The 13829-nt window shown below is 46.2% G+C and overlaps 1 protein-coding gene across 1 annotated transcript in view; it reads right to left on the reverse strand.

The window, feature by feature from the left end:
* The window catches only part of ARHGAP10 (Rho GTPase activating protein 10), a 373897-nt gene that overhangs the window by 216052 nt on the left and 144016 nt on the right, over positions 1–13829 (reverse strand). Inside the window, exons 6-7 of the mRNA XM_052654355.1 lie at positions 10191–10301; positions 7468–7572 (exon numbers count right to left, since the gene is read on the reverse strand). Coding sequence (XP_052510315.1) covers positions 7468–7572; positions 10191–10301 — 216 coding nt within the window. The remainder of the gene's footprint in view (positions 1–7467; positions 7573–10190; positions 10302–13829) is intronic.

The raw sequence follows: 13829 nt of genomic DNA on the forward strand, positions 1-13829 counted from the left end.
TCTCTTGCCTTCCCGTTTCTTATGCTCTGGGGTTTCCGGTCCGCATCTTAAAGCTAATTATACCCTGATTTTAGTCACCTTCTTTGTCACTTTACAGAGATTCTCCCCATCTCTCACTTCTTTCCATCTCTGTGTGTCTAATATATACACATACTCATGTACACACATATGTACATGCTATATATACACAAATGCTAGCACACACGTGTGTGCACAGACACACACACTGCCATTAACCTAACGAGTTGCATCCCAAACTCTCCTTATTGAAGTTAATGCTCAAACTGTCCTGGATCTGACGGGCAGGGTCCCCTTCTGGCCACCTCCTGTTTCACTCTCCTGTGTGTGTGTTCACTTGCTCAGTCGTGTCCAGCTCTTCGCGACCCCGTGGACTGCAGCCCGCCAGGCTCCTCTGTCCATGGGGATGTCCATGGCGATGCTCCAGGCAAGAATATTGGGGTGGGTTGCCAATTCCTATTCCAGGGCATCTTCCTGACCCAGGAACTGAATTCAGGTCTCTGGCATCTCCTGCACTGGTATGCAGGTTCTTTACCACTGGGAAGCCCCCTTTCCAACTCTGCGCATTTCTTTTCAGACAGTAAGAAACCTGGCTCTCATGATTCCCGATACATTTACTTATTTGCCCAACAAACACATCCACCTGATGTCGCCAACCTTCTCAAGCTTCCAGCCCCTCCTCTGCATTCTGCCTCTGTGCCTCCCCGCTCACTGCCCTCCTGCCTCCGAGGCTGGTGACTCTGCACCCGGAAGGGAAAAGGTTAGCTGTATTTTTAATGTATCACTTTAGGTAAATTATGTATGAGGGCAAAATTTACATTTTAAAAAATCAGAGCACAAATAACAGAATGGCTGGGCTTCCCTGGAGGTTCAATGGGAAAGAACCCACCTGGCAATGCAGGAGATGTGGGTTCGATTCCTGGGTCAGGAAGATCCCCTGGAGAAGGAAGTGGCAACCCACTCCAGTGCTCTAGCCTAGGAAATCCCATGGACAGAGGAGCCTGGTGGGCTCTAGTCCATGGGGTTGCAAAAGAGCTGGACACAACTTAGCAACAACAACCGAGCAGTGACTGGAATCTAGCAATTTCTGGTTCTAAATTCCAGGTGTACAGGAAGAGATCATCAAATAATAATAATGTTAGACTATAAATGTTACTAGGTCACATGAGAGGGTTTACACTGAGATTTTGGTCGTTCAGTTCTAAGTCGTTTCCGATGCTTTGTGGCCCCGTGGACTACAGCACACCAGGCTGTGAAATCAGTTTACAGTGCTTTAATCCTCACAATAACCTAGATAGAGTCTAGCATCTCTAATGCTTATAAAACACCACTGCTGTATTTCCTTTCCTTGCATGCTTTGGTTAAAAAAAAAAAAAAAAAAAAGCACATTTCAAAACCGGTGAGTCTTAAGTCTCATAATAAATATATTATTACATTACCTGTTGGGGGGAGGAGGATTCAAAGTCGGGACTAAGCAGGAATTCAAATACTTCGGCGTATTTACAAAACTGGCAGGGAGGGGAGAGAAGGCACTGCTCACAGCAAGTCTGACCCAGAAATACAGCTTAACAGGCAAACAGCAAGGCTTCCCAGACGGCAGCAGAGGTAAAGAATCCGCCTGCCAATGCAGGAGACACAGGAGACTCGGGTTCAGTCCCTGGGTTGGGAAGATCCCCCAGAGGAGGGAATGGTAACCCACTCCAGTATTCTCGCCTGGGAAATCCTATGGACAGATGAGCCTGGGGGGATACAGCCCTTGGGGTCGCAAAAAAATCAGACACGACTGACCACACACATAGCACACACAGGCAGATAGCAAAGACCGATTTCAAGTTCAGATTGCCATTTTTCATTCAAGCTTTCTCATCCTGGCCCTATGACCTCATCCAGGGAGCAAAAGAAGACAGAGGATAATTAAAAATGTGAGGAGGGCTTCATGAAGGAGCTGTAAAACATCAAGGGTAGGTCCCCCGCAGCCTGCTTTAGTAACCTCCCCAAACAATAAAACAGAAAAGAAGGGGCAGGGCTCTCCACACACACCCCTCCCCGCAGCCCCAACTCACCCCCTCCAGAGCCTTATGAAGGGGAAGAGGGCCAGGTAAGGAGGGGCATGGGATGGACGTCAGACCGACAGGTGATCAGGTTTAAAGACCTGAAGGACAGCTTCCACGGGGAAGAGGGGAATGCAGGTTAGAAATGCTGAGAGGCAGGCATGAGCTGAGGCTTCCCACCCATACTCAAGTCTGAGGTCTTACCACTAAAGGGACGCCCAGGTCACCCAGGAACTGTTAAGGTCCAAGGAAGCCAAATGGCCACGGCAAGATGTTACCCAACTCCTGTATTCACTGACCCCAGATGTTCCAGGAGTGAACCTATTTCTAATCTGAAATCAGTGACCTTGGGCCCTGGAATAAGCCTGCCCAAGTTCCAATGCCACCCGGCCTTAAAGCGGTATGACTTGAGAAAGTTATTTTTCCCCCTTTTCCTCACCTGTGCAAGTGGGAATTTGAAAATCTACATCACAGGTCATTTCTGAAGACTACATGTTACGACACATTTGTATAGTAAACAAATTGCACATAGGTAACACGTGGCATGTGGTAACAAAATAATTATTATTTTTTAATTGCAATTAAGCCTCTCAATAGTGACAATTAGTCTCTAACAAAGGTAAGAAGAGAATCTTCAGTATAAAACTAAAATTGTATTATTTTACATCTGAGCGAAAGAGAAAGTACATTTTCAATTTTTGCGAGGGGGGGGCGGATTATAAAGACTAATCATGGCCCTATAAACAGAGAGGTGAGCAGAAACAGTGCTGTCTGGAGGCGAGAAGAGCAAACAGGATTACAAAGCGGCCACAGACAGGCTCACCCCTCAGAAACCATCTCGTCCATGTTTCACAGTCACTTCCAATCTCTCTCTTTTTGTCACAGAGTTTGTTTTGGTGTTCTGCTCTTCTCACAAAACTGTAACAAACACGTGTGTGTGTGTGTGTATATCCATAAATCCTTATTAACTGTTCTTAGTATCTTCTAGGGACTCCAGAACCCTAAAATTTCTCGGGTTCTACTTATTCCAGAAGAATTCTATTCTAGTCTCTCTGGGGATAGAGATCAGAAAATGTTTTTAATTAATTTTTTTAATATCCTTTAATTTTGACACAAGTTACATTCTTCTGGAAAAAATGTAATTTTTAAAAGCCATCTTGCTCTTTTTTGCTGCCCATCAATTACTCTAGATTATGGGACCTGGAAAAAAGACTGAGTCTCTCTCTCAAAAAAAGGCCTAACCATTTCACAACAGAAAAGGTGAAACCAGGAGGGGGAAAACAGGTTGCTCTACTTTTAAGGAACTTTTCCTTTTTTTCTGATTATAAAACTGTTTTTCCACTTTTTACTACAGGGAAATACCTAAAAGTTGACCAAAACTGTCTCTAACACTATGGAACAGAGACAATTAACTCTTAAGATTTGGTGTCAACACCTAGGTATACTTCCTTCAATATATAAACACACACAGTATAAAAAGTATCACAAAGTCAGTCAGAGAAAGACAACTGTCATCTTATCACCTAAATATGGAACCTTGAAAAATAATACAAATGAACTTATTTATAAAACTGACTCTCAGACATAGAAAAGAAACTAATGCTTACCAAAGAGGAAGTGGGGAGGGATAAATTAGGAATTTATCCTAATTTATACACATCACTGTGCATAAAGGGCTTCCCAGGCGGCTGTCGCGGTAAAGAGCCAAAGCAGGAGGCGTAAGAGATGTGGGTTCGGTCCCTGGGTCAGAAAGGTCCACTGAGGAGGGCATGGCAACCCACTGCAGTATTCTTGCCCGGGGAGTTCCAGGGACAGAGGAGCCTCGTGGGCTACCATCCATGGGCTGCGTATGACACGGCTGAAACGTCTTAGCGTGCACACATGAAACGGGCGAACACCAGGGACCTACTGTGCAGCGTGAGGAACTATATTCAATGTCGTGTAATAATGTATAAAGAAAAACAATCTGAGCAAGAATGCACCTGTATCTATGTATGAATCACTTTGCTGTACACCGGAAACTAACACTGCATTTTAAATCCGCTACACATCAAGAGAAGGAAAATGGCAACCCACTCCAGTGTCCTTGCCTGGAAAATCCCACGGACAGAAGAGCCTGGCGGGCTGCAGTTCACAGGGTCGCGGAAAGTCAGACTGAACACAGCTCATAGGTCAGGTAAAACCAAACAGGGACTTCCCTGGTGGTGCCGGCGGATAAGAATCCGCCTACCAGTGCGGGGGACACGGGTTCAATTCCTGGTCCGCGAAGATCCCACCCGTCATGGGGCAACCAAGCCTGTGCGCCCAAACTCCTGAGCCCGAGTTCCAGAGCCCGGGACCCACAACGAGACGAATCACGGCAACGGGAAGGCCACGAACGGCAAGCAGAGAAAGTGTGTGTGCAGCCGCGAAGTCCCAGAGCAGCCAAAACCAGATTCTTAAACCAACAGAAAGAGGCACACACAGCTGGATTATTTTTTAATTGGAGGATAACTGCTTTACGATCTTGCGTTGGTTTCCGTCGTCCAAAGCGAATCACTCATGACCACGTATAAATGCCCTCCCTCTGGAGCCCCCCTGCCCTGTGCCCCCACCCACTCTCCAGTCACAGGGCGCCAGGCTGGGCTCTCGTGTGACATAAGTGCTTCCCACCAGCCTGCTGTTTCCCACGTGGCGGCGGCACAGCCAGTGCCACTCTCCGGCGCCGCCCCACCCTCCTGTGCCCTCGCCCAGCTGGGACTTCTGTATCGTGCAGGCTTCAGTACACCGCGAGCTGGCATCATCGGAGGATGGAGCAAACGGCCGAGACCAGTACCCTACTGAGGCGCCGCAGGCGAGGCGGCGTGTGGCATGCGTTTCCAGGGCGCTGGTCTTGCTGAAGGAAGAGAATGAGCTGGAAGCACCAGCGCAGAGCACGGCGGCTCCCAGGTGAGCCCGAGCAGAAGGCAGGGGAGGACTCACAGGGACGGTGGGGCACTCGGGCAGCTCACTGAGGGCGATCCTGACGCTCCGGGGACACGGGCGAGGGCTTCTTCTCAGTAACTTACTCTCTGCCCCTTTCTTTGTGGGAAACTAAGGTGACCAAGCGTGTGTGCTCAGTTCTAAACAGACTAAGGCTACAGGCCAGGCAAACCATCTCAACCAGTAGCCTGGCTTCAAGTTTTGCTCACAGTAGTTCACGTCTGAGTACTGTTCATGCCCACTGAAATCCTGCCTCTCTCTCTCCAGCTATTCTGGGGTATGTAAGGTAGGCCATGGGGTCGCGAAAGAGTCAGACACTGCTTAGCACCTACACAGCAACAAGGTAACTAGAGCCCCCGGACCCCAGAGGGCCACACAAGTGAGCAACACAGGGACGGCTCCTCCGGAGCCCCCAGGAGAGGCTGACGAGTCCCCACACCTCGCCCCAGACCCGGAGGGCCCGCGGTTCCTCAGGCAGGCGCCTCAGCTGTCACCCAGGCCCACACGCAGATGGCTGGGCGCTGGATTTAATGCTCTGCCGTGGCCGCCTTGAAATTCTTCATTCTTGAATAAGGGGGCCTGCCTCCTCTTTTTACACAAATTACAGGTCAATTCTGCCTAAAGGTTCTCATCCAGACCAGCCAGCCCTGCCCTTGACAGGTGAGCTACAGACACAGTTACACAGTCAGGTAGTGGAGAAAAAACAAGCAAAAAAATCAAGATAATCACCTCATTTTCTAAACTAACTATGGAACGTGCTTTTGACAACACTGTGTTCCGCCGTCTGCAGAAGTCTTCTGATACATCACAGCATCCTTAGACTAAGTGCTCTACCGACAGAGGAAGCTTTGAAGTTAGGACTAACCCACACAGAGACACCATGACATATTTTTAAACTGTGTCACGTTATGTCACTGATATTGGGGCAGGGGGTGGGGGTGAAGGGAGGACTCAACTCTTATTAGTCGTATGACTCAGCAGAATGTACAATCTTCAAAAACTGACACATCAATTACAAAGCATGAGAGATTTCATTATCTGTATTTCCAAGTGTAGGGAACTATACCAAAATAACCTAGAAACAAGATCTACACAAAAACCCCTCACTCTCAACTTCTAAGATTGTAAGAAGCTGAAGGTCAGGTAGCAAGCAGTACAGAGATTCCCATCTTTCTCCTGGTATGTCTTTCAGGATGAGCTAGGAGTTTGTCCCAAGACTCACTCACTATACTCTCAACAACATTTGAAATTATACTAAACATAACTTGAATAGCTTTTCAGGGAAAAGACTTCCAACTTCCAAAATCAACTATAAAGTTTTGAAATGGTAAACATCTACTACCTTCTCATCAAATCACATATTATACTGTTCAAAAGATTATGCTGTGCTGTGCTAAGTCGCTTCAATCGTGTCCAACTCTCTGCAGCCCCGTGAACTGTAGCCCGCCAGGCTCCTCTGTCCATGGGATTCTCCAAGCAAGAATCCTGGAGTGGGTTGCCATGCCCTCCTCCAGGGGATCTTCCTGACCCAGGGATCAAGTTCAAGTCTCTTAAGTCTCCTGCACTGGCAGGCAGGCTCCTTACCACTGGTGCCACCTGGGAAACCCATTTAACAGATTAGGTTCTTTAAAAATCTCTATTCAAGACCTCACAGAAAGTATACCTCTTCCAGGAAAACAATAAAGGACCAACAGCAACTATGAACACCAGTATATTAGTGAACATGCACAAAACACGGGAAAGAAATTCCACTGGAACCGTGAGCCTATGTGGGAATAAACATCAAATAAGTTATACAGGAAACAGAAGAATTTTAGATTTCAATTGAAATGTCTTAAATCAAAACTGGAAAACTGTTTTGTCTTTTATACAGATCAAACTTAGAATTACACAACAAAAGTTATCCTTAGAACCATCTTACAAAATGTGGAATGACTAGGTCACATCACCATACGGCATGTTTCAAAGCTGCTAAGAGAGGAGGCATTCAATGTTATCGTCACAAGAAAAAAAAATTTAACTACAGGAGGGGACTGATGTTAACTAAAGTGGAAATAATCTTGCAATTAGTAAGTTGTTAAGCTGTACCGCTTATACAGTGCTGTGTGTCAATTATATCACAAGAAAATGGGGGCGATTAGGCAAAATATGTGAAATTTTATTATAACAACATAGCTCATGACTGAAAATAAGAGAGGAAAATTAATTATAGAAAATGAATTCGTCTTTTAAAAATAGCAGCCGCCAGGTGGCAGTGTCCTGAGCCTCCGTTAGCTGGAGAGCAGCTGTTATACTGAGAACTGACCAGAAGGTGGCAGCATAGCCTCAGTTTCCCAGTACCAACAGCTCAGCCTTAAGGCTTTCCATACACCAAAGAAAACTACATCTCTCAAACGTCTTTTTTTTTTTTTTAAAGACAGAGCTTTCATTTCCTTACATTCTGAATGTTGATCTGTAGTTCCATTTTGTAGTGATTGAAGTCTTTGGCAAGTTCATGGCCCTGATGATAGAAAGTAAACATTCCCTGAAAAAACGACAGCATCTAAAAGAAAGGAGAAAAGGCAATATTAGCGCGTGCATGCACACACATACACACACATACACACACACAGAGACACACACACACAGACACATGCACACAGACACACACACAGACACACACACAGACACAGACACACACAGACACACACACATGCACACAGACACACACACACACAGACACACGTACACACACACGCGCGCACACACAGACAGACACACAGACTACACACACACCGCCCCCCCCAGGGGAAAAATAAAACAGCCACATGTCCCCACATCTCATTATGATTCTACTAATGTAAAATAATTCAAAGTAAGTCACTAGAATTCAACTAAATCTAACTGCATTTTATTCATTAATTGCTCCCTATAAAAAAGGAATGAAGGATCTGCGATTTTCCCCTCAATAGCAGAGCCATTAGACAGCTGTAGAGAAGAAATGGAATTCTACATCACCCCTTGTCCTTTTTCTTTAAAAAAGAAAAACATCTTTATTGATTTATTTCCGGTTCTTTGCTGCTGTGGGGCTTTTCTCTGGTCGCACTGAGTGGGGACCTCTCTCTGGCTGTGGGGTGCAGGCTCCTCTCCTCGCAGGGCACAGGCTCTAGAGTACACGGGCTCCAGTACCGGCAGCACGTGGGCTCAGCAGCTGCGGATCCCGGGCTCTGGAGCACAGGCTCCACGGCTGCGGCCCCCGGGCTTCACTGCTCCGTGGCACGGAGCATTTCCCAGACCAGGGATCGAACTCATGTCTCCTGCGCTGGCAGGTGGATTCCTGAGCACTGAGCCACCAGGAAAGCCCCCATTTGTCCTTTTTAATCAAGGGAATCCCTATATTCATTTAAAATGAAACTTCATCCCTACAGGCCGATAGAACCTATAAGGAAAGTGAAATACACAGATCAGAGTCAAAACCTCTTTCAAAGGGCACCCAGTGTAGGGCACCCTCTCTGTTGTTGACAAAGATGCTCCGTGACTGAGGCAGAGCCATAATCAAACCCCGAGCTTCCTACAAACCCCCGACCCTCTTGACCAGAGGGCAGCCGCCTCTGTGCAAATCTACAATGAGAATGATCGGAGGTGAGAGTTCAGGGATCCACCACCTGCAGAATGTCACATTGGGTAGTGCTGAGGGATTTGGGACTCTGACATCCAGTGGCCAGCAGAGGTCAATTCCCCACTGGGGCCAATTACTGACATTTCTCCACTTCGATGTCTACATTTGCTAAGTGGCATAATTAAAATATCTCCTTAATAGAGTACTGTGTGGAATCCATGCATGATCACAGAAAAGTGCTTAGAATGACCTAAACAATGACAGAGCACTGCAAATGTCCACACACAAAAAGAGTAGGCCATTATTATGGTTGCTCTTAAGAAGAAAGCTCGAAGGAGGTTTTCTCTGTTTAACCTAGGGTAATTCCATTACTCCACTGGACCACAGCTTCCACCAATGCTAATTTTCATTAACACTTACTTGGTTCTTCAGTTTGTTTTTCAACATCATACATACAATAGGTAAACTGTATGGCATGTGAATTAAACCTCAGTAAAGCTTTTTTTTTTAACCACATGCAATATAGCCTATATTAAAGTGACTCTTGAGAATCATGGATCTCAGTGTATATCTGTTTTTTGTTTTTGTTTTTGTTTTTTGCTAAAACCCACACTATGAAATATCCTTTGTTCTGATTCAGAAGATATATATTCATAGATATACTAACATAAAAATAAGTGAAGCTCTCAGAGTACACCTACATAAGCCCCAATGAAAATCACGTATTTCTAAAATAAGTGTAAAGAATGTCAGGGTAACTCACAAAGTAGTTTCAAATGTTCGGCATACTGGTTCTTAATTTAGGTTGCATGAAAGTGAAAGTCACTCAGTAGTGTCTGATTCTTGGCAACTCCATGGACGAATTCTCCAGGCCAGAATACTGGAGTGGGTAGCCTTTCCCTTCTCCAGGGGATCTTCCCAACCCAGGGACAGAACCCAGGTCTCCCGCACTGCAGGTGGATTCTTTACCAGCTGAGCCACACGGGAAACCCAGGAACACTGAGCGGGTAGCCTATCCCTTCTCCAGGGGCTCTTCCTGACCCAGGAATTGAACTGGGGTCTTCTGCATTGCAGGCAGATTCTTTACCAACTGAGCTATTGCATAAGTATTGTGAACTGTATTAGAAATAACTTGTCATTGTTGAAAGTACGAAGGCTTGGATGGACGTACTTGCCTTAGAAACAAACTTAAGTAGAATAAAGATTATCCCATAAACACCCCCATGCTCACTCACATTCCAGTAACTTCATGGGAATTCTTGTTAAGGGTGGAGTCACAACTAGGATGGGAGAAGTTGCACCTGACTACAGTGTCCTTGCGGCCATGCAGCAAAAGGGGTAATACTCATTCCACTGCTGCGCAAACAGGGCCGAGAACCGCGACCCAGTGGGGGGATTCTGACTCCACGGGGACCTGGGCGCACTGTGTACAGTTTACGACATCTTGTGTCGTGTTTATGCATCATGGCCTGTAGCAACCGTAAATGAGACCTTGAAAGAAACAGATTCCTGTTCTCGATCACGACATTCGACTCACACAGAAACCTGCTGTTTATACTTACGGGTTCCACAAATTCAAACTTCTTCCTTTCTTGGATTTCCTGAAGCTTACACACATATTCAAGAGACAGTTCATAAAAGTGTTGCCGATTCTGTTCCACTTGGATATCCGCCTGTGTTAAAACAAAGGAGGCGGTCAGATTGGAGATGGTGTGACGTGAAACTCTTTATCCGAGGTCTGCAAAGCTCCCATCTATGGGCCGAATATGGTCAGCTGCCTGTCCTCCTAAACGAGGTTGTGCTGGACACAGCCATGACCACTCTGTGCCGTATCTTCTATGTAGACTTCCCGGCTACGACAGCTGAACTGAGCTGTCCCAAGAGGGACCTCATGGTCTTCAAAAATGTTAAAATACTTATTAGTATCTGACTGTCTGCAGAAGTAGTTTGCCAACCCCTGCTCATCTCTGTGATGAGGTTGACTCCTAAGGACCGAACATCACGCAGTCCTGCTCTTCACAAGAAACCCTCCCACCAACCACAACTGACACGCAAGTTGGAAGCATACACAGACGCTGAACTACACAGTGTTTCCACTGACAAGTCGCCTAAGCATGAAGTGGCCTGGGAAGGAGGACTGAACAAATTCCAGTCGCCACAGCACTCCTGAGTGAAAACAGCAGGTGAAGAAGTGGCAACAGCCCCACTGCAAGAACTCAGCTCCCAGGCGAGGCCGGGCTCGACGCCCAGCTGCAGGGAGCCGCGCTCCTATACCCACAGCACGCCCAGCCCTTGGAGGCGAGCAGGCACCAGATCGCCGGCAGACTACTCCAGAAAGAGGGCCCAGGTTCTCTTGTCTAACTAGAAAGGCGCTGGGAGAGGCGACGGCTCCACACAGGAACAGTGGGGAAAACTCCGGCCCTCAGAACAGTTCCTATACGGCACCCTGTAGTTTTTACCTGGACATTTCTCCAAAGAGGCCATATCTAAACACATGGAAAGATGCTCAGCATCACTCACCATCAGGGAACTACAAATCAAAACCACCGGTTACACTGTGGTGTACACACTCACCTCACGCTTATCAAAAACAAAACAAAAACCAGAAAATAGCAAAACAGACCTATCCCCAGAACAAAACAGAAAACAAAAAATACTGGTGAAGACGCAGAGAAGCGAGCTTTGTACACTGCCGACGTGAACGCAAAATGATGCAGCTGCTATGGAAAACAGTATGGCCACTCTCTACAAAAAAATTAAAGACAGAATGACCGTATGCCCTTAAGAGTTCCATTTCGGGGTACACACTCACAAGAACTGCAAGCAGGGCTGCACACAGACACTTGCTCACCCACATTGACAGCAGCGAAACGGTAGAAATAACCAAAGTGCCCACTGACAGATGGAGGGCTAATCGAAATCTGGTCTACGTAGATAATGGAATATTATTCAGCCTCAGACTGGAAGAGAATTCTGGCACCTGGCTCAACACGGATGAAGCCTGAGGACATTAAGATGTCAAGTGCATGTTGGCACTTGCCTTGTACCTCTGCAAGGATTAAATCATGAGCTGCTATAGCCACTGACCCTCAAAACACCTTGAAAAGGAGTTCAGGGTGGAGAGCAGAAATGAAGCACTCTGTGCTCTGGGAAAAACTGGCAGGACAGGTCTTCAGACAGCTGCATATTTTCAGGAGCTGATTTTATGAGCCCAATTCTTCTATCTCTTCCTATCTAGGAAAGCACTAAAATCCTTCATGGAGATGTCTGCTCCTCGCGACTAGCAGTCACCCTCACAAAACTACCAGAAACCTTCCACACAAAAAAACACATGCTTCAATGCATGCACACCCCCTTCAAGAAAATCACATATATACTGACCTTCGCTCCACCACTTTGGAGCAGTTTCTTAGAGCTATCTGAAATGCTGTCTCCCAGGCTATAGTCCTCATTATCCCCCAAATAAAACTTCCTCACAACTGTCAACTGACAACGTTGTACAATTATTCTCGTCAACAATGCTAAATGAAATGAATCAATCACAAAGGGACAGGTGCCATATGATTGCTCTTCCATGAGGTACCCGGAAGAGTGAAATTCACAGAGACAGAAGTAGAATGGTGGTTAGGAGCTGGAGGGAAGAGGGCTGGGGAGTTACAGTTTAGTGGGAAGCATAGAGTTTCTGTACCTAAGCCTTTAGGAGTTTGAACGTGGGGGTGACTGTATTTAATGACACTGAACAAACTATCTCCTTGAACATAGTTAAAATCGTATCTTGCTATATTTTGGGCTTCCCTTGTGGCTCAGCTAATAAAGAATCCGCCTGCAATGCAGGAGACCCAGGTTCGATCCCTGGGTTGGAAAGATCCCCTGAACAAGGGAAAGGCCACCCTCTGGCCTGGAGTATTCCATGGACTCCATGGGGTCACAAAGAGTCAGACATGACTGAACGACTTTCACTTCACCTGCTACATTTTACCACAACAAAATTTTAAGTTTTGGGAAAAAAAGGTAACAGGTAATAATTTTTTGGCATCATATCATTTTTTAATTAATGTTTAAATATAATAAATGCATCTTACTGTGAAATGAAATACTTTCTGCTGTATGTGTTAACATCAGCCTTTCAAATGTAAATTTCTGAGCCCAGGAAAGCAATACCAGCTATGCATCAGGTAAGTGTGCTGAGGGGCTTGGGGGGATGCCAGGAGGCAGCCACTGTCACATTCTCCACCTGTTATGGTAAACATTCCCTGGAGAAGGCAATGGCATCCCACTCCAGTATTCCTGCCTGGAGAATTCCATGGATAGAGGAACCTGGTGGGCCACAGTTCGTGGGGTCGCAAAGAGTTGGACACAACTGAGTGACTAACACACACACACATGGCAAACACTAAGGATATGAACAGTCACGAAGCAGGATTCAGCCCCAGACAGCTGAGATGTACAGGAAAGGAATTAATTCAATGAGTGCAGACACTTGCATCTTCCCATACATAGAAGACCAGACTGTGGTCCATGTGATCCGTGGTGCTGGAGAAGGCTCTTGAGAGTCCCTTGGACTGCAAGGAGATCAAACCAGTCAATCCTAAAGGAAATCAACCCTGAATATTCATTGGAAGGGCTGCTGCTGAAGCCGAAACTCCAGTACTTTGGCCACCTGATGTGAAAAGTCGATTCATTAGAAAAGACCCTGAAGCTAGGAAAGATGGAAGGCGGGAGGAGTAGGGAGTCAGACAACAAGCCGGTTGGATAGCATCACCAACTCAATGGACAGAGTTTGAACAAGCTCTGGGAGATGGTGAAGGACAGGGAAGCCTGGCTTGCTGCATCCCATGGGGTTGCACAGAGTCAGACACAACTTAGCAACTGAACAACAACATACACATAAGAATGCTAAACTCCTTGAGATATCTGGCTTTCCTTAATTAACAGACTGCCTCCCGCCACCCCCACCTTGCTACAAACTTCTATATATCCTGACTCCTTTCCCCGCCTCCTCGGAGCAGTCTCTTGGGATCACTTTTGAGATGGTCTCTCCTTGCTGGAAATCCTTGTAATTCCCACTGAAAAAAGAACTCTACTTTCAGATTGTGACTACTTGTTCAGCCAATGTGACTAAGTCAAAATGTTTCTTATTAAGCCAAATTTTCTACCTACTACTCATAGAAATCATGACTTTTTTATGCCTCTAATGACCA

The sequence above is a fragment of the Budorcas taxicolor genome, chromosome 17, assembly GCF_023091745.1.
Source record: "Budorcas taxicolor isolate Tak-1 chromosome 17, Takin1.1, whole genome shotgun sequence".
Lineage (NCBI taxonomy): Eukaryota > Metazoa > Chordata > Mammalia > Artiodactyla > Bovidae > Budorcas > Budorcas taxicolor.